The sequence below is a fragment of the Ptychodera flava genome, chromosome 1 (genome assembly GCF_041260155.1).
Source record: "Ptychodera flava strain L36383 chromosome 1, AS_Pfla_20210202, whole genome shotgun sequence".
Classification (NCBI taxonomy): Eukaryota; Metazoa; Hemichordata; class Enteropneusta; family Ptychoderidae; genus Ptychodera; species Ptychodera flava.
This window is the reverse complement of record NC_091928.1, coordinates 46,414,791-46,439,789: the sequence shown is the minus strand read 5'-3', so window position 1 is coordinate 46,439,789 and position 24,999 is coordinate 46,414,791. Positions and strand designations below refer to the sequence as shown.

The window sequence follows — 24,999 nt, the reverse complement described above, 5'->3', positions numbered from 1 at the left end:
CAAATTGTGTAAAGAATAAACCTTAACTTATCCATGTCTTTCGTTAAGAAGTCTGAATTTTATTTTGCATCATCATAAGTTCAAATCACCGCAAGTAAATTTCTACATCAATCGATTGTTACTGTTGTTCTTGTCTGTAATAAATGGGCTGGGCTTTGCACCAAGAAGCTGTCTTCCTCACTCAAGAAATAATTCGCTTAATTAGATTCTTATATTTCATCTACTAAACGAAAAAACTGATAGTGTTCAGTTCGGTGAAAAATACCATTAGTTCATGTTTCTACATGACGGACTTTGCTACGTACCAAAATTTCAACGATTCCATGGCATTCACTGTAAACAAATGATAAACTTTCATTACATGTCACTGATGCGGATGTAAATTACAAAGTTCGATCTTGTCATTTCAGCCGGTGAGAGTTGATGACAGGATTAAGTACATTCATGTTGGATAAAATTTGGAGGAAAAACGCTCTATATTAAATAAATTAAAATAAAATCGACTCTCGATGACAGCTTTTCGTCTTCTCCCAGGATGATATCTTCTAAGAGATAACATGTGACAAACCTGACGTAACACTGAATAACTATCGGAGCGATTCCTTTTACCTTAACAGAGTATCAATCATGCGTCTGGCACATCTCTTTTACATGATATTTTTGTCGTTTTCTACTATTCACGCCATATTTGCCATTTGAGAGCCGTGATTTTCCCACCACAATTTTAGTGCAACATTTCACAATTTTTTGGTGAATTTTTCCGTAATTTTTTTTTGATAATTTTGAACAAAATGGACATCATATTTCATTGGCTACAGTTTCTTATCAAAATCTTCGCAAAAATTTAAAAAAATTGACTGGGGTATATTTTGTAAAAACTACATAAATTGACTGGCGCTAAAAGGGTTAATTCGTCATTGTACACTTAAGTCTACCATATTTCAAGCTGTCGCACCATCCAATTCAATTTAATGGTAAAATGCGCCTCGAGGGCATATATGTTCGGACTTTCAAATTAAAACAGTTGTCAATTACTTGTCATGGTTCTTTTAAAGCTCGTAAAGAAAATAAAGTTTCACTTGATTAAGTTTGTGAAAATCAGAAATAATTTTTTTCCCCAAAGAGTTTTATAAAAAGTATGGTCATTTTTAATTTCAGTTTCCGTAAATATGGGGTATTTTCCTTCTCTAGTATGTAAGCTTAAAATTTGTATGGCTAATCCTCGAATTTATTCCTAATTTCGAAACGGAATATTGAAACGTTCGCATGTCTTAAAATTTGCAGTGCACAGAGTGAAGATTTTGCGTTGTAGCAAGCGTCAGTCTTATGTTTATAATGCTTTAAATCACGGTCCCTCCACGAGGGACCGTGTTTAAATGTAGGCAGCTGCGTGAACCGTAGAATGAAAGATCCGTCGCTAGAGGGCGGGCGCTCTCTACACTCCCCTCGATAGTCCTCGAACGACGGTTCTTCCATTCTACGTGAACAGGTGTTCATGATGACATTTTAGATGACATTTACAGTACATCCACAGTTGCTGCATTTTAAAGAGGAGCGATCAACAAAGCATCAATGTAATAATCTTTTAAAATTCCGAGGATGCCAGGATCAAATTTTGTGACATTGAATCATTTTAATAGCCGTCATCAAACTGTAATCACTCTCTCGCTTTTACTTTGACAGGAACGTCCTCTGGAGGTATAACCCTGGAATTCTTGCCAGGCTTCAGTGGTATCTGTTAAAACAAAACAAGCGCCAATGTTAATAATTCACAGTTATATTAAAAACGTCGTCTGATAGCCATTGTTGTTATCTGAAGTAGCATTGACGTAAAAATGGAGGGTTTTCAGTTTGAAAGCGTTCTCTGTTCGTCCGAATGTCATTCTATACAACGAACACAGCGGTACACTATAGCATATTAACTCTATTCTATTCTCCGCAATCAATGAAAGTATACCAAAAGTTAATATTTGTAGAAGAAAATATCCTCCTTGGTTTGACAACGACCTTATCTGTTTACTTTGGGACAAAGAACATGCGTGGCGGCAATTCAAAAAATACCGCAATTATACGGTGTCGCTCAAATTTGATCAGAATTGGTACATACCAGTATGGGTACCAAAGATCAACAATAAATGTTGTTTCTATCTGTTCAGTGCAGGAAAATTCTACGTTGATGTTATGACAATGATTTCTGCACAGTACAACCAGAAAAACAACAAGAAATATTTAAACCAGAAAAACAAGAATGACAAAAGTAATTAAGGTCTGAAACTTCAGGTACTGGAGAACTTTAGCAACATGCATAGCAGAAAGGCAGCTAGCCCCCCTTAGTTTGACCATAGACGGTCTTCCTCCCCTCTACTGACGGTCTTCCTCCCCTCTAATGTCTATGGTTTGAGCAGGTCTGTTAATATGTAACAGTTCATAAACAATGACAGGAAGTGACTCAAGTCAGGGGAGTAAGCCTGTTTCAAGCCTGTTTCAGAATTTCGCTTTTTCTTACCTCATTTGCACATTTTTGACACTGATGTGTTCATTTGAACAAATTCACATCTCAACCCCTACATCTACCTGTACACCAAATACTGAGACAGTAGCTTTGGCGGTATGGGAGCCTTTGTGTGTGACGGACATACATCCGCACATACCCACAAATATATACAGACATACAGACGCCACTTAGACTCATCATATAAGCTCTTTTTTGGTATTTATATTATAAAACCAAATATGAGCTAAAAATCACGCAGTACCGAGAACAAAGAATTGTTTTCTCGTTTGAGGGCCGCTTTTTCTAGAGCCAAACGAGTCAAGTTCTCCGAGTATATGGCTCAAATCGAATCTGAAATCAAAGACAATTCCAAACGCTTCTGGAGTTTTGTCCGTATAAAATATAAAAATAGTTCATTGCCCAGCAGTGTGTATCTGCATGACACACTAGCTGATACTCCTGACACTATTGCTAATGCATTTAATGTATTTTTTCAATCTATATTTACATCAGATGATGAAAGTATTGAGAATGAATTTCAACCATTTCATCCTAGGATTAAGACCAACTTTCAAACATATCATTAAGTTATCAGGATGTTTTACATGAGCTAAATAGTATTGATGTTAACAAAGCAGTAGGGCCAGATCTTCTGTCTGGTGTCATCCTGAAAGAATGTTCTCATGAACTTGCTACTCCATTATGTATTATCTTCAACAGGTCTTTGCATGATGGAATCTCTCCTCAAGCATTCAAAATTGCAAATGTTACACCAGTTTATAAATCAGGCGACAAATCAAAGGTAGTTAACTGTCGTCCAATATCTCTTTTGCCATTAGTTTCTTAAGTTTTTGAGAAAGTAGTTTATACTCGCCTGTTTCCCCATGTCAGGGAATATATTTCAGAATCCCAACATGGATTTATGAAAGGTCGGTCAACTCAAACAAATTTAGTAAGTTATGTTGATTTTATTACAGAAGCTATCGATCAAGAATTTCAGGTAGACAGCATTTATACTGATTTCAGTAAGGCTTTCGACACTGTATCACATTCCTTATTGTCACATAAGCTGAGCAGATATGGTTTCACCGGCAGCGTTTTGTCCTGGCTTACATCGTACCTCCGTAGCAGAACACAACGTGTAGTTATCATTGGTCACATGTCATCACCATGTGATGTCACGTCAGGTGTACCCCAAGGTTCATTAATTGGGCCACTTTTGTTCATTCTGCATGTCGACGACTTGCCAGACATTGTTCATTGCCATGGATCATCACTGTGCTCAATGTATGCTGACGACGCTAAAATTTATCGCACATTTAGCACACAAAGTGATTGTATTTCCCTCCAAGCAGACATTGATAACGTTTACAAATGGTGCAATACATGGAAATTAAAGCTTAATGTCGGGAAGTGCAGCATCATTACATTTACAAACAAAAAGAAACGGATCACCTACAATTACAGTATTGCTGGTGAGCCAGTCGCCCGCGTTCATAGTGTTAAAGATCTTGGTATTCTTCTTACCTCGAACATGTGTTTTAAAACTCACATTGATAGTATTGTAAGAAAAGCTTTTCGAATGATGGGTTTTATTAAGCGTACATGCGCTAACTTTTCAAATATTCTACTCTGAGGTATTTGTATGTGAGCCATGTGAGAAGCCACCTAGAACACTGCAGTGTAATATGGTCTCCATGGCAAGTAACACAAATTAATAAAATCGAACGAGTGCAGCAAAAGTTTATTAACTTTTCATGCTTAAAATCAAATCTGCAATATACTTCAGCAGAGTATTATTTTCTCAGTACCAGGTTTAAGCTTCCCCCACTGGTAAGGAGGCGTAAATTTTTAGATGGCACTTTCGTTTTCAAACTTGTCAATGCACACTATAATTGCTCGTCCATTTTGTACAAAATACCATTTAACGTTCCATGCAGACAGCTGCTTAATAGCTACATTTTCCGCATCAGTGCCTCTATAATTAATCTCAGGAAACACTCTCCAATTATAACGACTATTACTACCCTTTTCAGAATTAGAGCGCGAAGCCACTGTAGTGAACTGCAATAAAACTGCTCACACTAATTAGTTTCAGCTGTAGCCAGCTGGCAAAGTCGACAACATTGTATGTCCCATGCAGACAGTTTGTCTGGGGAAGTTGAAATAAAAAAGATTTGTACATGGACCAGTGCAATGTTACATTGTATCTTAATCTTGAACACAGGGTGCCAATCGTAAACTCTCATACAACTCGAACCTCAGACAGAGCTAGTTTTGCCTTTGTACAAGCAGACTTTTTGGTCTTTATCAAGTAGCCTTGTTCAACACCAAAGTGGCCACGGCTACAGCTGAAACTAATTAGTGTAAGCAGTTTTATTGCAGTTCACTGCAGTGGCTTCGCGCTCTATTACTGCAAATGGTTGCTATCAATGGAATCTTAAAAGATCATCCAAATATTGATTTATTTAGTTCTACTTTCACCTTTCGGCATGCGCTGCAGGGTGCATGTTTTTACTAGTTTCCTTGATTGTTGTTTTAAACTACGTGTTAGTTAGTTTGTTAGTTAGTTAGTTAGTTAGTTTGTTAGTTAGTTAGTTATGATTGTGATGTCACTTTTTATTTTTTGCGTATAGTTTTCTTTTTTATATGTTAAGTTTTATTTTCTAGGTGCCTGTAAATGGGCTTTATGCCCGTTGGTCTACCTAAATAAATAAATAAATAAATAAATAAATAAATAAATAAATTTTATATCCACACTTACATTGTCACATTGTTTTTATCTTGCTTTCAATCTCCTTTTATGGCCAGTGTGTATCGTGTATATGCAAGATCAGACTAGCGTGTCAGAGTTGATATCTCACAAGTCGATCACTTTGCGAATGTATATTTACATGTCTATAGAACATCCAAGTTTCCGGAACTACTACATCCTTTCCTTGTTTATATACAAAATCAAAGCAAGGTAGACACTGTGTGCAAATAGTAATGCATCAGAAACACAATATTGAAGAAAAATATTGGTGTTAATATATATTTTTGTATGCCATACGCAAACTTGATGCTTCCTTTCAGTCTTATAATGTTTGAGGTAAACAGTTATTAATCAATGTCGTTCTTGTTCAAAATCATTGTATTCAGCTTGATTTGCCTGATATACGGTTGGGCATTCATAAATAAGAACATTAACGAATTATGATATGTCCCACTCATCAAATTTCCAGCAAGAGGAAATTCAAGTATGATATAAACGTATCATGATCATTAACACTTCGCGTAAGCAAAAGACTGTCACATGTACCTTGGACTTCTGATCAAATTAACTACATGATATTCAGTTTTGTTCGTGGCCTAATTACAGAATATGTAATGACTTCATTATGTAAATGTGACTGCTGTACCTTAGAAGTCAAATCAAATTCAATCGATTCATTTTTGACATATAGTCTGATAAAGAACTTCATTAAATACGCAAAGCTATTAACCAGTATGTTATGTCACAAAGCTTTCAGCATAACTATAACTAAGTATAACAAATATAGCACAAAGGTCGGGCCAAAATTATTCCAATACAGTTATGATATATATATAGCTTATTCCAGAATTTCATAAAATATGCAAATGAGCTAATAATAGGAATGTTCTGGTCACCGAACCTACCGCATATTAAGAAATAAGTCAACAACAGAGATCTTTTCAAAACCAGTGCACTCAGGATTGATACATGGTCTAATTATAGAATTAATTGTATATGCAAATGAGCGAATTATCTGTAAGCCATGCCCATCAAAGTTTTAGTATATTACTACCTTAGAACAATTTGAGTACCTGCATAGTAACATCACCTTTGGTGAGTACTTCTTCAGATACAGCCTAATACACAAATTCATTTATTCTTGACACGACCATTTATTATGCAAACTGCATCAATAAAATGCTTATCAGATCCAGATCTTTCCATAACGATGAGTACCAAATTGGATGATATCCTTGCCAATTATTTTTCAAGTTATGACTAATCTATCTACGGACAGAAGCAGGGACGGACCACACAAACCCAGTCACACTCACGAAAAGACATTATTGCAACATTATCATATGAAAATATCTTACCGGGGTTTCTGCGCACGGTTCAAAGGTGAACTTTCTGAGCGTGCGCACAACGGCAATCTTCGTAGACATGAGGGCGAACCTCATCCCAATACAATTACGAGGACCAGCTCCGAACGGCAACCATGCGAAGGGGTGACGTTTCTCCTTCTCTTCCTTGGAAAATCTATGATGAGGAAACAATACTTTCAGGCATCTAAAATGTTGCTAGTCTATTCGTCTAGGTTCACAACATTCTGTTGTAAAGAGCATTTGCCAGTCATATGACACATCGCCATTACTTTTTCTCAAAATATCTCAAGATATTTCTCAATTTTTCATGTTCTCCTTTTAGTCTACTGCCCGAAGAGGAGTCTGGAATCTTCCAGAATATACTTCATTTTGTAATATGAACAACAAAAGCCGAATGTGGACACTGTTCAATATCAGAAGTCATGACATCTTTTACAAGTATACAAATTTAAGATTTCAAGATTTGAACATATCACATCAAGATGATCCATAGGAAATATCAGCCAAATATCGAAGGTATCGAACAAGTGATTTTGACCAAAAATCCAAAAAATTGTCCAAAAAATACAAAATTTAAGATTTCATAATAATTTCACTATATCACATTTACATCAACCCTATGAACCTATGTACCTAATGTCAAGAAGATTTTTAGAGACTTTTTGATCAAAAATGACAAAAATTGCTTTAAAAAATACAAAGTTGCACATTTCATTACAATTTAAATAAATCAAAATAAGGTCACCCGACACCCGAAGGACCCATATACCAAGTATTAAAGCTGTCGGACCAGCCTTAAGGAGAAGATTTTCCCCCCAAAAGGCAAAATTCACCTCAAAAATTGAAGTTTGCATATTTCATCACAATTTTAAAAAATCTCATCCTTTGGCATCTGTACTCTAAAAATTAAAGGAACTGGACCTGAAAAGATGACGGATGTAGGATGACTGACACAAATACACCTGTAAGATAAGCTCCGCGTCACTGACAGCGGAGCTAATTATTCTTGGCCGAATGAGTATAAAAGATACAGAGTCATTCTCTTTGACTGTTCAAAACTGCAATAAATTCCAACACTTTGGCAAGTGCCTAAAACAATATTTAAGAGTGCCTCCATTGTTTAGAGAATGCGGTTCATTATTGACAAACCTTTCAGGGTCGAACTTATCGGGGTCTGGGTACAGTTCCGGGTCAAAGTGCACGGCAAAAACAGGCACAGATACAAGCATTCCTTCAGGAATGCTTATTCCGCCAATGGTCGTGGCCTCATTGCAAACTCTCTCAATCCTGTGAACAAAAGAAAAAATCAATTATATGTAAACGGTCAGTCCACTTTAACAGAACCAATACATATTTACGTCATATGAAATAATCTCACATACACAGATGAAAATTCGTACATTTTTCCAGCATATTCCAAGCTACTGAAGCAGCTCTACACTCAACACTTCCTCCATTACATGTTCTTGAATTGACTTGCGGCTACTCAATCTGTAGGGCGGAACTAACATACAGTGTTTCAAAGTTGTCAGACTCAACCTCACCTCACTGCTGGAGGGTAAGCACGTAGTGTCTCGTTGATCACCATATCCAGATAGTGCATCTTGCCGAGGTCATCGTAACCAGGCGTCTCCTTCTCGGCCATCACCTCCTCGATTTCAGCAATCAACTTTTCCTGGACATCAGGGTTCACTGCTAAACTGTAAGCCAAACACGCCAGGAGTGTGCTAGTTGTCTCGTAGCCGGCGAGGAGGAACAGTGATGACTATGAGGACAAAATGATGACCGATGGAAAATAATTACACATTAATTTTCACAAAAGCGACTATGCGCGCGGACAGGTAGGCAGACAGACAGACAGACAGACAGACAAATACATAGATACATACATAATACATATATAATAGGTCCGTCCGTCCATACGTACGTATGAAGCACTTGTATGCACGTACCTAAGTAAATACTTAGCTTTCCACCATTAAAGTAGGGTTGAGCTAAAGTTCACATAATCCTATAGACAGATGTCGTATCAATATCAGCTTGAGTACTGATTAAGTTTTCGTTGGGCCAGACAATAGAAAGTTGAGCTACATGTGAAAACATCGCCACAGTGGTGTTTTTTATGCTCATTGCTGCAAGTAGTCCTTGTAGCTCATCATAACGTACGCCTTACTACCACAGAATACTACAGCCATCTTTTACATCATTCTGCAGTTTGATTCAAACCGATAGTAATCTTCGAAAAAAATTTCCCAAAGCCAAGATCAAGCCGAACAAACATCAAAGTGGGTATCAAAACTCAAATGATGGCACTACTTTTCTTGGACTCTAGTTTCATGGTCCGACGCCATATACGGTGACATGGCTTACCTGGGCGGTTATTTCACTGTTGGTGAATCCTTTGTGATAATCGCTGGCCTTGCCGACATGCGTCGGTCCATTGTGCACTTCATCTCCCTCTTTGTGTCCGCCATCTTGAATGTATTTTTCATACAATTCATGGGCGTTCAACATTAACTGCAGGAGATCCGTTCTCTGGGATTTTGAAATAGCAATATGAACAAAATGAATATATGCAGCCTCGTGTCTTCTTTACACGTTACATTTGAGGAAAAACTTAAATGTACTTTAATATTGGCAAGGTGACAATTACATTATGGTATCATCAGGATAAAACGGTCAAACCAGCTTTTGTTATTTTGTTGTTTCTAATTCAACAAAAATGTAAAACCACGACAAGCACTTACAAAATAAACAATGAATAGGTGATGATTTGGAAAAGTGACATGTATAAGTAGGCCTATCTCATAAAAAGTGCACGCAATGAAGCAAAACTGGTCTCTCATTAGCTTACCACTAGTACATATTGTAAAACTGCCATCGGCCCCTTTATCCCCACAGTCGCATTAAAGGGGGCTTGTTCACGTTTCATGAGGCTGTCGCAAAATAATTTATCGCTCAAACGGTTAAAACGCATCGAACGACTCTGTATACACGGACATTGCCTTATCCGTTACTATGACTGCAGATGTTTTAATGTAGAACGCGCCTCGGAGACAGACATTTAATTATTTTTACAGTTCTTTTCTGCTCTACCACTTGTGTTGGCTCATTTTGAAGCTCTTGTAAATTAGTAAATTAAGTTTTTACTGTCTTTGATTGTTTATTTGTTACTTTAGGGGATCAACAATTTCATTATTATCTGTAGAATTACAACAGGGATCAGTAGTGCCCATTTAAATTTCACATTTAGGTAAATTTACACTAATGTGCGGCTGTAGTACCATAATTTACAAGGTACATGTAACCCCTGTTTTTCCTGGTTTTGAAAGATAATGGTTGAAAGGTTCCTTTAGGAAAGTTTGAGCAAATGTTAATGTTATGAATTTTAGGCGTTCGCTAAAGGAAGACTTAAACTTTCGCCCAAACATCAAAATTTCCTAAATAAAACTTAAGCTAATCTCTTTCAAAATCCAGAAATAATACAATCAGGGGTTTGCCGGCAAAACTCGTTCAACTAAAAATATAAAATGGCCGCCATCCCGGTATTCGACTCTATTGGGAAAAATAACATTTTATTTCCATAAAAATACGCCGGTTAAAACTTTATTTACTTGAGCCTCTATAAGCAATAGACCAGGAATGTGTTGTAAAAATGTGAGAGCCAGAATACAATCCGAGGCACACTCTATCTTGCTTCTAATGCGGTAACGGCATCTCACCTTGTTATTGCCGTCCTCTTGTTTCCTCAGATTAATAGTGTCATCAACGATACTTAGCAAGTATTTCCTCACCGACTTGGGAATGTTTGATATGTCCAGATAATTTAACAGCGGTATCAGGAAGGGAAAGAAAACTTAATGGAAAAAAATCATAATACTGGATATTAAAATCTATCAATCCACTCTTATAGGCACAAAAGCTTTAATTTTCGTTAAAATGTTCAGTTTTATCCTTGTTTAAAGGTACAAATGCGAAAATTCAAAGTATTTGCATTTTGTACGTTGTACAATGTTGTTGAAACATAAATTCTAGTTCGTGACGAACTGTACCTCTCTTCAAATTGGACAAGGAAAAATACTACTCCGATTAAATAACGATGAACACTGTTGTGTCGATATTATTTCTGAGAAGAGCGAGAAACCATCCTTCACAAACACAACTAAACTACGAGGAAGTACAAATAAATATAATGAATGTCTGAACTTTCATATTTTTGCCGCCAAAACGTCAATAAGATAGATACAAAAGACAGTGATATCTTTACACGCTGTATTTATCTAAGTCATGACACAGTACTGTCATAGTTCGATGTCTGCTGACACAAACTTGTACCCCAAATTTGTGACACTGGCTGCACCGGGCATGTTACTGGCATCAATATTTTTCGATATGCATTACATGCAATCAATAAGCCAACCTGTTTAATTTAAGGATGCTTAATAGCTTTAACTCAGTCCACATTCACAGGAGAGAGAGAGAGAGAGAGAGAGAGAGAGGAGAGAGAGAGAGAGAGAGAGAGAGAGAGAGAGAGAGAGAGAGAGAGAGAGAGAGAGGGAGGAGGGAGAGAGAGAGAGAGAGAGAGAGAGAGAGAGAGAGAGAGAGAGAGAGAGACAGACAGAGTGAGAGAGAGAGAGAGAGAGAGAGAGAGAGAGAGAGAGAGAGAGAGAGAGAGAGAGAGAGAGAGAGAGAGAGAGCGCGACAGGCATACATTTTACTTACATAGAATTATAAACACGGGAGAAAATAATGACACATTCACCAGTTTCTTTATGTTCTCCACAAATGGATGATTTGGAGTTTCTTGTGAGCTGATATCCACACCAAATGACGTCATAGCAATGCCATCCAGACTATATCCACCGAAAAATCTGTTGAAGGCAAATGGAGTAAGTGGCTGGACGTAAATTGTAGTGGGATTGAGACACTCAACCCACATGTATAAGATCAAAACCAACCAAAAAACCAACTCTAGCTCAAATTTAGCTCGGCCGAAACCAAATGCGCCTAAAACCAATGTATTGCCAATACTGTAAATAGAAAGTGACCTCATGACCCCGTTGACTATTTTGTTTTTGTTCTGTATAAGGTAGTACTGTATGCGCCTCGAAAGTAACAGACTTAAACTCTAGGTCATGCTTTTTTCGATAGAAATTTCCAGCATTCTCTTAACAAATCAAAAATAGTGACAATATCACTGTTCGCTCCCATATAGTTATCAAAACAAGTCAACAATTGTATGAAACATGGACATACATATACAGACAGACTGACATACACAGACTGGCACAGAGTGATGACATTGACCCCAAGTGTGCCTTGGCCCATGGAGAGTGATAAAGATATAACAAACAGCTGAATGTAATGATAAAATAGTTAAGTATAGGCTTAAACAGGCACTGAGAGTTAATATGTTACAGCAATTTGATTAGTTTCTTTTCCTTTTCTACTTCTGTGATAATATTTAAGACAATCAATCTGCATGGCAGTTTATGTATTGACAAATATGCTATCTTTTACAAGCACACAGTATATAAACTGTTCTTGATTTTTCATTTACAATATTTGACGTAGACTGAAATACATAACATGCAACCAATGTTTACATTTTGCCCATACACCAGATACATGGAGAAATTTCAACATACAATCATCAACTCAGAAACCCTAAAGGAAAAAGTAAACATTGTTTTCTTCCAGAACAGCTGGTACATCAACATCTGGAACAACTTACAAACTTAACCAATTACACAAGGATGATGACACAAGAGATAAAGTTAAACTGTGGTGAACTTGACTATTCCTTTCAAATCCTTACCTAACTTGACATCTTAAACTAAAATACACTGCATGGTTAATTGTGCACAAAAATACATCGGGGTGGACCATTTGATAAGGGATGGTGTCTGGAAGATCGATGAGGTACATTATCTTTTTTATCCGATCCATTGTACATTCTTTTTTCCCCACTCTCCCACCTTTTCTTTTTGTCAAACCTTCTCTGGCTGAATTTTTTATTGGCATTTGTTTGGAATTTTTTCAAAATCTGCCAGGATTTTTTACCGCATTTCAACACCAAATACAGTTTACCATATCAAATGCTTACTAAATCACCGCATTATGTGCTCTTAGTTCCAATAGGTATAAAACAAGTCATCGAAAGATGACACAGTCCCCGCTGTTTACATTGTTTGGAATGTTTAGTAGCTGTAACCTACTGATAATTGTGTTAATGTTGAATTTGAGTATCATGTCAATAACATTCAACATCTAAGAATTCCTAGGTTTCTGCGAGCCCTCGAGGCAAATATCTCCCTTGCTCTGCCGTACGGGAAATCGGCAACACACGGCCCTTCCATTGAGAGCAACATCAAATTATCTACATTGCCGTCGGAAAATCTACTACGGCTCCTGTTTTAGCAGCTGAAGCCCTTTTCGCATGCAACCAAGGATACAGGAATTACTACTGCAATACATGTCAATTGTCGAACTGCAGGAAACCTTTCCGCATATTCTTGAATTAGCAAACGACATGACTCCGAGTTCTCAGCGTAAACTTCGCTTGTCTGAAGTCGTTTCTAAACGCGTTGCCGCGAGTGCTCACGGTTTACGTAGTCTGATCCAAGATGATCGATGAAGTTTCAAGTGCCTCGATACCGTAGTCACGGAGTTCATTGTCAATCTCTGGGTATTTACTTGCATTTATGACTTTGTCAAGACACAATAGGATATTAGTACATGTAGTACAGTTGGCAGGAAATCGCTCCTCCGTTCGCTGTATCAAATGTTCGGCGCGATGAAGCGTCGACGCGAGTTTGCACAGGCCAAAGCGGATGACGCAGCTCTCATTAGCATATGTCAGGTCGTGTGGTTGGCTTCGATTTCTTCTCTGAACTCGCGTTCATGATTCCTTTACATCTAACACTGTCCGTAATTCTGCGATGGTCTACTGTATCATTGGTTGTATTATCGAAAGGTTGCATTCATGATTCCTTTACATCTAACACTGTCCGTAATTCTGCGATGGTCGACTGTATCATTGGTTGTATATCGAAAGGTTTGCATCCTGACTATGAAAGACAAAATTACATTGGTCAATGATCGGCATCATCAACATGCATGTCATGGCTATACGAACGAATATTGTTTGCTTCAGCAAGCCGTCTGCAACGTTGTTATTTGCGGCATTCATCACCAAACTCCAAAAACAGCGCGGGCCTTCGCACCGTTACGCTCCACCAAGGGATAGCCATCGGGCAGAGCATGGCTCCTTCAGACTTTGAAAGTCGACGTTCTTTCTCGAGTGTTTTATTTCGATCCCGTACTAGCCGTTCTTTCAACTTCCGAGTAGCGAAAAAAGTTGAATATTAATGACGGTTTTTCGGTACTGCATTACTTTGCGGACGGCATCATTCGTGGCCAATGCAGTCGACGTCGAACGCCGCCTTCATTTTTTCGTCCCGTCATGACGGACCGTCTGATCCCAAACAGATAAATAACTTCGTGAAACAGCAACATTCCAGAGCACGTGTTCACTGCATGTGATCACCAGCGATTCAAATCGTCTGACCATACCATTATTTTACGGGAGCCCGCATAAACAACCGTAGTGCTTGTCAACGATGACGTTTAAAACTGACGAGTTGACATTTTTTGCAAATTACTAAAGCTTTCTGTGGCTCTCGTTCATCACGACAGACAACGCTTGACGCCTAAAACTCCTAAAACTGACCAACCGAAACCGTCACCAGTCCTGCGAAATACCTTTTGGAATCGACTACAACTTTTGCTAGCGTCTCCCCCATAAATAATCGTACAGTCCGGTGATTTACGTCATCAGTGTATTAACACGATCCAAACATTGGCTTCAGATTCGGATTCAGAGAAAAAAAGTCTGAATAAAAGACATCAAGAGTAATTTTGGTGACTAAATTGAATTATTTTGAGATAATAAGAACTGTGCATCAAGAGACCATATGGTACTACATTTATGCCCAGTTACAAAACGATCGCTTCACAGATGCCAGAGAAATCGTTGATGACAGGTGCACGGACGGAAGGACGCCGGGACGGACATGACCTAACCCATAAAGTCCCGCTTGCGGGGACTTAATTACCAATAAAATCTTAAAAATACAAAATGAAAGATATCCCAGTAAAACTGAAAGTTTCGCAAAGTTGCCCCAAAAATTCAAAATTCCGGATTTCAACTTAATTTCAATATATCTTATTAACAAAAACCCTAAGGACCGGTTTACTAAATATCAAAGCAATCAGACCGGTAAATTTTGAGAAACAAATTTTTTGACCAAAAATGAGAAAAATTGCCCCCCAAAATACAAAATTGCAGATTTCATCCTAATTTTAAATATATCTAATTAACATAAACCCTAGGAACCTGTACACTAGATATCAAAGCTACCAGCTCAGAAGTTTCAGGAGAAAAAATTTTTGACCAAAAAAGGCAAAAATTGCCCCAAAAATTAAAAAAAAATTGCCAGTTTCAACATACTTTCAATACATTATATTGAGATTAATCTTAGATACCTGTATACTAAATATCAAAGCTATCAAATCAGCAGTTTTTGGATTAAAAAATTTTTTATCAAAAATTGGGAAAATTGCCCAAAATTACAAATATGACAATATCAATACAATTTGTACAAGCATGACTTAGGTCATTCTGAGGAACATGAATATTAAGTTTCATAGCAATCAGACGAGCGATTTCAGAGAACAAGATTTTTTGACTAAAAACGGAAAAAATACCCTAAAAATACAATCATGCAAATTTCATCCAAATTTTTGCACACATAATTTAGAATACCTAAAGAAATCTGCATACCAAGTTTCAACCAAATCTGACCAATGCTTACTGAGTATTAGCCATTTGCAGGATTTTTCCTTTTTTTCCCCTCATTTGCATATTTTTGGCACTGACAAGTTCATTTGAACAAATTCACATCTCCACCCCTAGGTGCACCTGTACACCAAATACTAAGACAGTAGGTGCTACGGTTTAGGAGTTTTTGATGTGGACGGACTAACAGACATACATACATACACACAGACGCCATTTTGCCACCTTATACGAATACCTCCCATTTGCATATATACATATGCATATATCAGGTGCCGCCAACTGGTAAATTTCATCAATTTCGCAAAATCACCACAAAACATGTTTTGAAGGCTGATATACCAATTTAACTTATTTTTGACATTGACCTAAAATTTGGAGGGGAAAGTAGAGCTGTTCGTAACTGCCCTCCCACTGGCATATACGGAAAATGTGCCCTCCCACTGAATTTTGATGCCCACTGCCCTCTCCCCACTACTGAAATTCCCCGTTGCCCACTAGGCAACCCAGATCAACACAAAACCATGCGAGTAGCTAACAGTATACCTTGGAACATTGCTCCTCTCTAAGTTAGGCTCGTAATCTCCCCTCAAGTTCTATCAACCGGCCCTCCCTCTACGTATTTTCCGTACCCACTGTCAAAAATTTCCTCCCCGCCCACTGAAGATAATGAAATTTCTTCCCCGCTCACAGTAAATATCGAGTTTTCTCCCGCCCGTTGATTACTTTTGAAAATTGCCCGCCCGCTGAAAAACTGCGCACGAACACCTTTTTGCACGAACAGCTTAGTTGGCGGCACCTGATATATGGGAGCGTAAAAATGAAAATCAGAAGTAACTGTCCAAAGTTTGGTACTACTGAAACAAATTACCTAACATTCATCGATATTTAAAATTCGAAATGCCCGCCATTCCGGTGTCAACTCTACAGGGAAAATAATTTCGAAAAGTTAAGATCGTGAATTTTTTCTCGTCTCAAGATGATTCCGATCAGTGGTATGTCAAAAAAGGATTGTACAAAAGTGAGAGTCGGAATATCTGCCCCGAGGCGTGTTCTACCTACTTGGGTGCAAACATTGGTGTCTATCTCTTTTACTCATCACAAGCTATTTAAGCAAATCAGACTACAAGAACATAAACGCACAAAGGGTAAAGGGTAGTTAATAGCAGAACGGACTTCAACAATATTGCTAAAACTGCCACCAAATTTTACCATCATCAGAACTGAAATAGGGCCACATTTGCATCGAGCTAAGGCAAATGTAGGCGAGTCGGTCAAGGTCATGTTGGTCTCATGCCTTACTGGCCTTTGTATTGAAAATCAATTATTGTTTCAAGTTGAAAAGCAGTGCAAACAATGTCATAAGCTTAAGAGGCTGTTACGTCGATTCAGTTTATTGATTTCGTAGATGTTGGCAAATTTAAAGATATACCTTTACAAGTTGAGTCGGACTACTAGTTCGTTGGCAAACCTTTCATTTTATTAACTTATCCCGCTCAGGGACACTCAGTATGGCGGCACTGTGCTGTTTTCAGGGCGATAAGAACTTACTGTTTCAGTTTGACTATTTTGTCCTCATTCACATGTCTTTCAAGAACACGAACCGTCACATCTGCGCACTCATTTAGCAATGATGTCATCTATAAAAAGGACAAAGAAATCAGTAAGGAGCTAAAGATCTCTGACAGAACGTACTTCTTTTCAAGTGCAAAATAATTATCGTTTGATTACTACGTACCGGAAAAGTAATGCATAACGACGATCCGAGATAGAAGAACATTCTCGGTCGACAAAATTATTATCTCAGTATAAGTCATACGAGAATTTATGTTGTTACGTGGTTTTGATGTTTACTTTGTGTTTTCATGTACGCGTGACTTTGTAGAACCCGGACAGTGTGCTATGGGATGGGCAGAGATATCACCATCTTAGTGGGTTACTGAATCATCCTTTGTAGGGATGGCGAGTGAGCCTACATCCTGGTCTTTGAAATATTAACTGTGCCACGCGCTGACGCTGTAAATCTGTCAGTTCGACTTCTTGTAAGATCACCTTCAATGAATCTCGATAAATTACAGTGGAAAGTCTTCAAGAAATTAATATAAAAATGGTTATTGTCTCTAATGTTTCCTATATCAAAGAAAGTTTGACTGAAGCTATAAAAATCGCATTTACATGTTACAAGTTGACCATTAGATCTTCTTAGGGTGGTAAACAACGGAAAGGCTGTTAATAAGAAATTGCTGAATCAGAATACAGGAGTCATCGTCCATTACACAGTCCAACTTGGATAAACTATCTTTGTGAGTTGACTGAGTGATGTTTACCGTTTGGATTGTTACATTGCTTGTCTATGATTCGTTCTAGCGAGAATTGATACACAAAAAGTGCGTAATAATTTGTTGACCATACAAGCAATGAAATGAATGCGATAGATTTGCTAAGACATGACCATAAATTGTTGATAGCTACTGAAGGCCACCGACGGCCTACGTGGATCGTATCGCTAAACAGGTCGACATGCACATTAGGATCGTGTCACGTTTGATATGTAATGTGATCAGATCCGTTCTGGTAATGACTCTGAACATGAAAATCGTGTAAATCGACAAACAGGTTCGTGAACTTCCAACATCAGTACTTTTTCCATTTTCTCGAAATTTAAATGTGCACAAAGACTTTTTTCAAACATTTCAGAGTTGTCACAGACATCTAAGTGGTAATGTTTCCATCGGCATCGTGCTTGTGTACACCTAAATATGTGTCGTCATTCTATTTTGAACTATCTGTCAACACAACCGAGCTCAAACGTTGTACTAATTTGCATTTATCTTCTCTTCTGTACCTGGACATTTACTTTGCTCTCCAGCCTTCCATCTCAGTAGGCTAGAGGTTTAACAACAGATATTACAGTTTGTTTCTATAGAATAACGAGACTGTATTACTCCTTTAATTAAAATGCCTACGGAATAACGAGATCCTTTGGGCACTTCGCCCTCAGATAAAACGATTTAAATATTGGCAAGCACCCTCATGTTCATTGGAAAATCCATGCGGTGGCGGTATCAGTGAACAGCAGTTGAAATTAACTATCAATGCACAATTTAGCTCAGATATCTTACCAGCCTCATTTTGGAGCCACTGAAAGCGGGAGTTAGCGTATTACGAACATTTCGCCATTTGTCGTCTCTAAGAGCAGTCAATCCGTCATTAAAAGGCTTACTTCGCAATGGAAAATCCTGGAAGGCAAAAACGAAGAATTGACCATGACTGGAACAAAATTTGTCCAGCGTCGATAGGTGAACCGCTGAATATCCCTTACTTATGTTTGAAACTTTCGTTTCGAAGCAAAACCGAGAATATTAACGACGCAAGTCTGTTACTGTACTGAACGTGAAGGATTGGCGTGACTTGAAACACGACTCACACACTACGTATGATGACAAGGCTGAGTGCCATTGCAATAAAATTCTGTAACTGTTCTATATACATTTCTGTTTTCAGACTTATATGAATAACATGTATCACTCAGAGAGACACTAAGATAGAGACAGGCTGACAGACAGACAGATAGAATGAATCTAGAAAATACAGACATTCTAAAATAATAAATTATGTAACCGTCTTACATGACCCATGTCAGTGAGAGTCCTAGGACAACTAGACAGGGGAATGCATCGCAATGAGAGCGACAATCAACATATTACGTAGTTTTACGTGTAAGAAGAACAGCACATCATACTGCAGAAAGTACAAAGAACTCGAAAGGTAAATGTCCGAGGTTTATTATTTGTTTACGAGGACGAATGTATATTCATAGAGTATATAAATGCATGTATTTATCCATATTGAAATATCATAATACACGTCCGTTCACTTATGAACATATCAAACACGAACAGAACTAATTTGGGATTATTAATATTCATAGTTTTCAAATTTCTCAAATTTCTCAAAACTGCCCGGTGCCTTATAGCTCAATGTTGCACTACTAAAAGTTACTCATAAAAACAAGTGTATAACTTAAAAAGAAAAGCAGATGAGCTTAAATTTGCAGATTCAACAGACATTATTTCACCATCCAATGATCCCAAATTAGTTCCAATCGTGTTATCTGTACTTATCATGTACAGATTGATTAATTTACGATTTCATATACTGATATACTTGTTAGCTTACTCGTCTGTTTACAAACGATGAGAAGTTCTTGACTGTCAGCTGTTTAATTAATTCCGGGTCACTCATTACAAGTACGGGCCTTCGTCCTTGGTATTCTCTAAGGTAAATAAACAAAGTTAAATCTCATATCTGTATCATACTAGTGACAATAAAGGAATTCTCAGCGCAGCCTTTGGCATTAGCTATGGTGTTCAACGTTAGTGAAAGGTGAAAAAGAACGCAGCGATCATTGGGAATAGCCTGCCATACAAATTTGTGCACAAAAGTATTGGAGTTTCATGAGTGCAAATATTTCTAGTACACTGGTATTTCCTGGACAATCTCAGACTGATGCAGAAATATGCAGATTTGTAGCTACTGATTCCAAGTAACTACCGTATATCACCTTCGCCCTATTCAAATCTTTTTTTTATCGAATGATACATGAGAGGTGACTTCAATCACAGAATTGCACACAGCCTGCAATGAGTACTGCTAACTAGTACAGGAGACTTTGTAAGGATGTGATGGTTTCATTGAACACTACAGAGAAAAAACGCAAGAGGTCACCCCATTGTATACATAGTTCAGACTTCTAGATGCATAGATTGAACACTTAATATTAAATATCATGTACAATATTTAATGAATCCATTCAGTGATCGCTGCTACAATGTGAAAATGCTATTTCTAATCCCGAATCGAATCCTTAACGAAAAAAGTGTGACGAATGCTTAAAACGAAGTATATTTACATTATCTTCTTATAATTGCCTGTATATAGCTGTGCTTTTGAAAAGGACACAACTTACCCATAAACTCTTCCGTATTTTTTCAGCCATTCCCTGTCAACTTCGCATAAACCCTAAAATGAGAAAGTCTGTTAACTTAGTCTGTTAGACTTAACGTTTCCCATGATGTCCTCGGTTACGAATTGTCGATGGCGACTTCGTGAAAGATGGAATCTATATTCGTTTGACGTTTAGGTAGTATGCGCTCGAAAGTGAACACTTAAACTTTTTCTCAAACTTTCCTCCAGGAATCTTTCGACAATTCTCTTTCAAAATTAATGATAAAAATCAGGGGGCACCGTGCACTTGCAAATTTAGTACTGGAGAAACAAAGTACCAAAGATTTACCGATATTTGAAATTTAAAATATGCCGCAGTCTCTCTGTAACTTTAAGGAGAAAAGTAAAATTTTGATGTTGGAAAAACTAAGGCCGCAAAATGTTTAAAACAAGTCATCGTTGATGACACAGTCCCCACTTGTTAAAAATGGGTACTTTGATTACATGTCCTCAGAGAGGATAGAGTCCTCTTCATTAATTAGGTCTGTGATAAAAAATACTTTGATACAGATGGCGCTCAATGGCCAAGAATGAGTTCCACGGTGATGAAAACATAAAACCAATGTAGGCCACCATCCTAAAGTTCATAAAATGAGTCAACTAGGAATTAATCAACAGGATGTTGCAAAACATTTTTGCATACAATTCTAACACTTAACAGATTATCACTGGTACCATATTTCATAAAGTTTGATGCAGTATTTACAACACTATGAGATCAACATCTGTATCAAGTTTCATCACATTTGACGTTGTATTAATTTGTGGCTATATCACCCTAATTAGGAAAGTTCATTACTTATGCAATTACAAATTAATTAAAATGACACTGATAAATGTCTTTTTCAATGTTAAAGCAATGTGAGCTTAACATCGGTTAACATCTGTATAAAATTTCATGAATTTGATGCAGTACATATTTCTTGACATATCAGCCTACTTACGAAACTTCAATAATTGACATGTTACTGCTACATGACGTGAAACAAATTGACGAGCATATGTATGAAATAGGTCAATGTCAACTTTGAATGATACTGGTGGAAATATGTCTGAGTTATGGCTCTGTACATGAAAACATCGTAATAAAATGGCTGCCTAGCAACCATATTGGATCGTATCACATAAAAAATCGACGTACATATGTATGACATAGGTCAATGTCCTTGTACCAACTTTGAATAAAATCAGTTGAGATATGCCTGAGTTATGCCTCTGCATATGAAAAAATCGTAACAAAATGACCACACAGCAGCCATATTGGATCGTATCACAAAACAAATTGACGTGCATATCTATGACATTGGTCAATGTCCTTTGTACCAACTTTGAATAAAATCTGTTGAGATATGCCTGAGTTATGCCTCTGTATATGAGAAAATGTAATAAAATGGCCGCCTAGCGGCCATATTGGATTGTATCACAAACAAATTGACGTGCATATCTATGAAATTGGTCAATGTCCTTGTAGCAATGTTGAATAAAATCGGTTGAAACATGTCTGAGTTGTGGCTCTGTACATGAAAAAATCATAATAAAATGGCCGCCTGGTGGCCATATTGGATTGTATCACAAAAAAAATTGACGTGCATATCTATGACATTGGTCAATGTCTTTGTACCAACTTTGAATAAAATCAGTTGAAACACGTCTGAGTTATGGCTCTGTACATGAAAAAATCGTAATAAAATGGCCGCCTGGCGGCCATATTGGATCGTATCCCAAAACAAATCGACGTGCATATCTATGAAATTGGTCAATGTCCTTGTAGCAATGTTAAATAAGATCGGTTGAAACATGTCTGAGTTGTGGCTCTGTACATGAAAAAATCATAATAAATGGCCGCCTGGTGGCCATATTGGATTGTATCACCAAAAAAATTGACGTGCATATCTATGACATTGGTCAATGTCTTTGTACCAACTTTGAATAAAATTGGTTGAAACATGTCTGAGTTATGGCTCTGTACATGAAAAAATCGTAATAAAATGGCCGCCTGGCGGCCATATTGGATCGTATCCCAAAACAAATCGACGTGCATCTGTATGACATATGAAGTAATCCTTGTACCAAGTTTGAATGAAACCGCTTGTTGCATCTCTGAGATATCTGTGTGAACGGGACGCACGCACGCACGCACGCACGCACGCACGCACGGACATGACCAAACCTATAAGTCCCCCGGACGGTGTCCGTGGGGACTAATAAACCCCACAAGTGGTAGATCATAAAAAAGTGGAAAAGTTTGAGGGTCAAAATATCTGTCCCCGAGGTGCATTCGCCTCAGATTAATTCTATTGATATTAGTACGCATCTCTTCCAAGCAGTATACATAAGCCAGAAATTTTGAAGATTTGGATTTAGCCAGCAAGAGATGAAAGAATGAGATGTAAAATGGTACTAAGACGTCATACCTTTCGATAGGCCAACATGCTTCCAAACATGGGTAATGGTTTCGGCCCGGATAGACCCATCTTCGTAAAAGTTGAATATGGAGCCGTTAAGTATCTGGTAAGTAAGTAGTTTTCAAAAAAAAAATATTTTAATTTGATTCGAGATATAACTCTGATACTGGTCAGTTATGGATGCTGAACAGTTTGTCATCTCAGAGTCCAGTTGGTAGTTCTCTCTCTCTCTCTCTCTCTCTCTCTCTCTCTCTCTCTCTCTCTCTCTCTCTCTCTCTCTCTCTCTCTCTCTCTCTCTCTCTCATGCACGCGATTTTATTTTATATTTAAAAATATAAAGCAGCAGGATAAAGTTGGTTACCCTGAATTCACAGACCCATTTACACTGTGTTTCGTTCATTCATTTCATCATCAGGGGCTGATCACATCATGCCGATACCGGAAGTTGTGCAATGTGTGCATCATGAATTAGCAACCTGTCCGCGCCTTCCTCGCGTCTACTACGGAAAATTTAAAATTCACTGTGTAATTATAGGACGCTTTATGTTCGGTATATTTTGCCCATGGCTAGAGTCATAAACATGAGGTATAAACCGCAGTCAGGATAAGTTGGGAAGTATTCGCGAAAATATGTGCCCTTTGACTATATTTGCACAGGAATAGCATACCATTCCTGTGCCACGGTGATTACATAAGTGTACGCCTACGCTGCGATTTCAATTCAGATCTATTCCTTGCACTGAGCCATATCAGTATCAGAGGAAGAATCTCGAATCGTGGGCTGCCTCCATGCTCGAATCAAGATCTATGCATTACCTCAGCAGGTGACCCTACCTTTGCTTAGATTGAGGAATATCGATTGAAGGTTACGTCATGCGATTCGTTTAAACATGATGTTTTGGTCAATATTTTAAAGGTGTCTCTCTCTTCATACGTTCAGTTATTTTGTCGCTGGTGACCTTGTCATTAAGTTGTTGGTGTTGGGTTGTTGTTGTTGTTGTTGTTGTTGTTGAATGTTTTTTGACAAACAAAGTCGATTTATTTGCTTTTTCGTTAAATCTACTTGAGAAATTTAAAGCTGAGTTTGAACTGTACACATGGTTATGTAACACCGACATGAAGGGTTACCCTTGACTTCCAGTTTGACACGGTAGTTGCAACAAAGTGCTGTAAATGTCGCAATTCTCGACCGCGGGCCATCCGGGTATTTGCGGATTCTTACGTCAGTTTTGCGTCACGGTGCCGTGAAACAAATCATTGAAGTTCGGATTTTTTCAACAATTAAAGCAATATTCAAAGTTTCAATATATACATAAATGGCATAAATTTTAGTTCTGCTTTTTTCCACACAATTCTGTAATCATTCTCTCTTCTATATCGTCTGATCTTTTATCACCTCGCTCGTATGCCTTTCACCTAATGACGTCACTCCGCGGTCGAGAATAAGGGAACTTCTGTGCTCTGTCAATGACAGGTGTGACATCAACAGTTTGTGCACTCTCCTTCTTTGTGGTTTGTGCATAACTTCTTGTGTCAAAAATGATCAATGGTGGAGGGACTGTGGCTCAGGGGGAGCAGGTAGGAAAAAAATAATGTCCACTCATCAATCTTCTTGACTATCCTCCGTGGATCTCAATTGGTCCGTCCCTAAGCCCAGTGTGATTGGGAACATGAATTTTTGATTTTCACAACAGTAAAATCTGTGATCACTTCAAGCGTACCCCAGGGTTGAAAGTGCGTGCAAGCATAAGCAGTGGAAGCGAGACTGTCTGTGGTTTACACGGGCTACACGCCATGGCATAGGACGAGTTCGCACACACACGAAAAACAAACACGACGGCACAACGCCTGGCCTTGTAAGTCATTGAACGCAATATATATGTCCATACTTACAAATACAGCAAGACAATCGCCACCAGAACTAGGCCCCATGACAGGGGTAACACACCGAATATATCCGTCATTTTACAGCGAGGCTTGAAACTAGCAAATTGTACGTCTGTACACAGTCATGTAGTTATGACTATTGGTTCTGCGACTTGCCGTTGTGACCGTCGGAGGGCATGTTCTGGACTGTGTTGACTGCCGCACAGACTGCACTGTTTGCGGTC

The 24,999-nt window shown here is 38.0% G+C and overlaps 1 protein-coding gene across 1 annotated transcript; it reads right to left on the bottom strand.

Annotated features, from left to right (window-relative positions):
• Window positions 1–38: 38 nt before the first annotated feature.
• LOC139139256 (cytochrome P450 3A24-like) lies at window positions 39–24,993 on the bottom strand. The gene is made up of 13 exons (XM_070708103.1): window positions 24,782–24,993; window positions 22,898–22,991; window positions 20,446–20,498; window positions 19,656–19,752; window positions 18,599–18,715; window positions 17,028–17,116; window positions 11,339–11,487; window positions 10,339–10,472; window positions 8,987–9,151; window positions 8,161–8,381; window positions 7,766–7,903; window positions 6,608–6,770; window positions 39–1,735 (listed from the first exon to the last, which is right to left on the bottom strand). The coding sequence occupies exons 1-13, from the start codon at window positions 24,850–24,852 to the stop codon at window positions 1,658–1,660; spliced, it is 1,569 nt and encodes a 522-aa protein (XP_070564204.1). The 5' UTR covers window positions 24,853–24,993; the 3' UTR covers window positions 39–1,657.
• Between the last annotated feature and the right edge of the window lie 6 nt (window positions 24,994–24,999).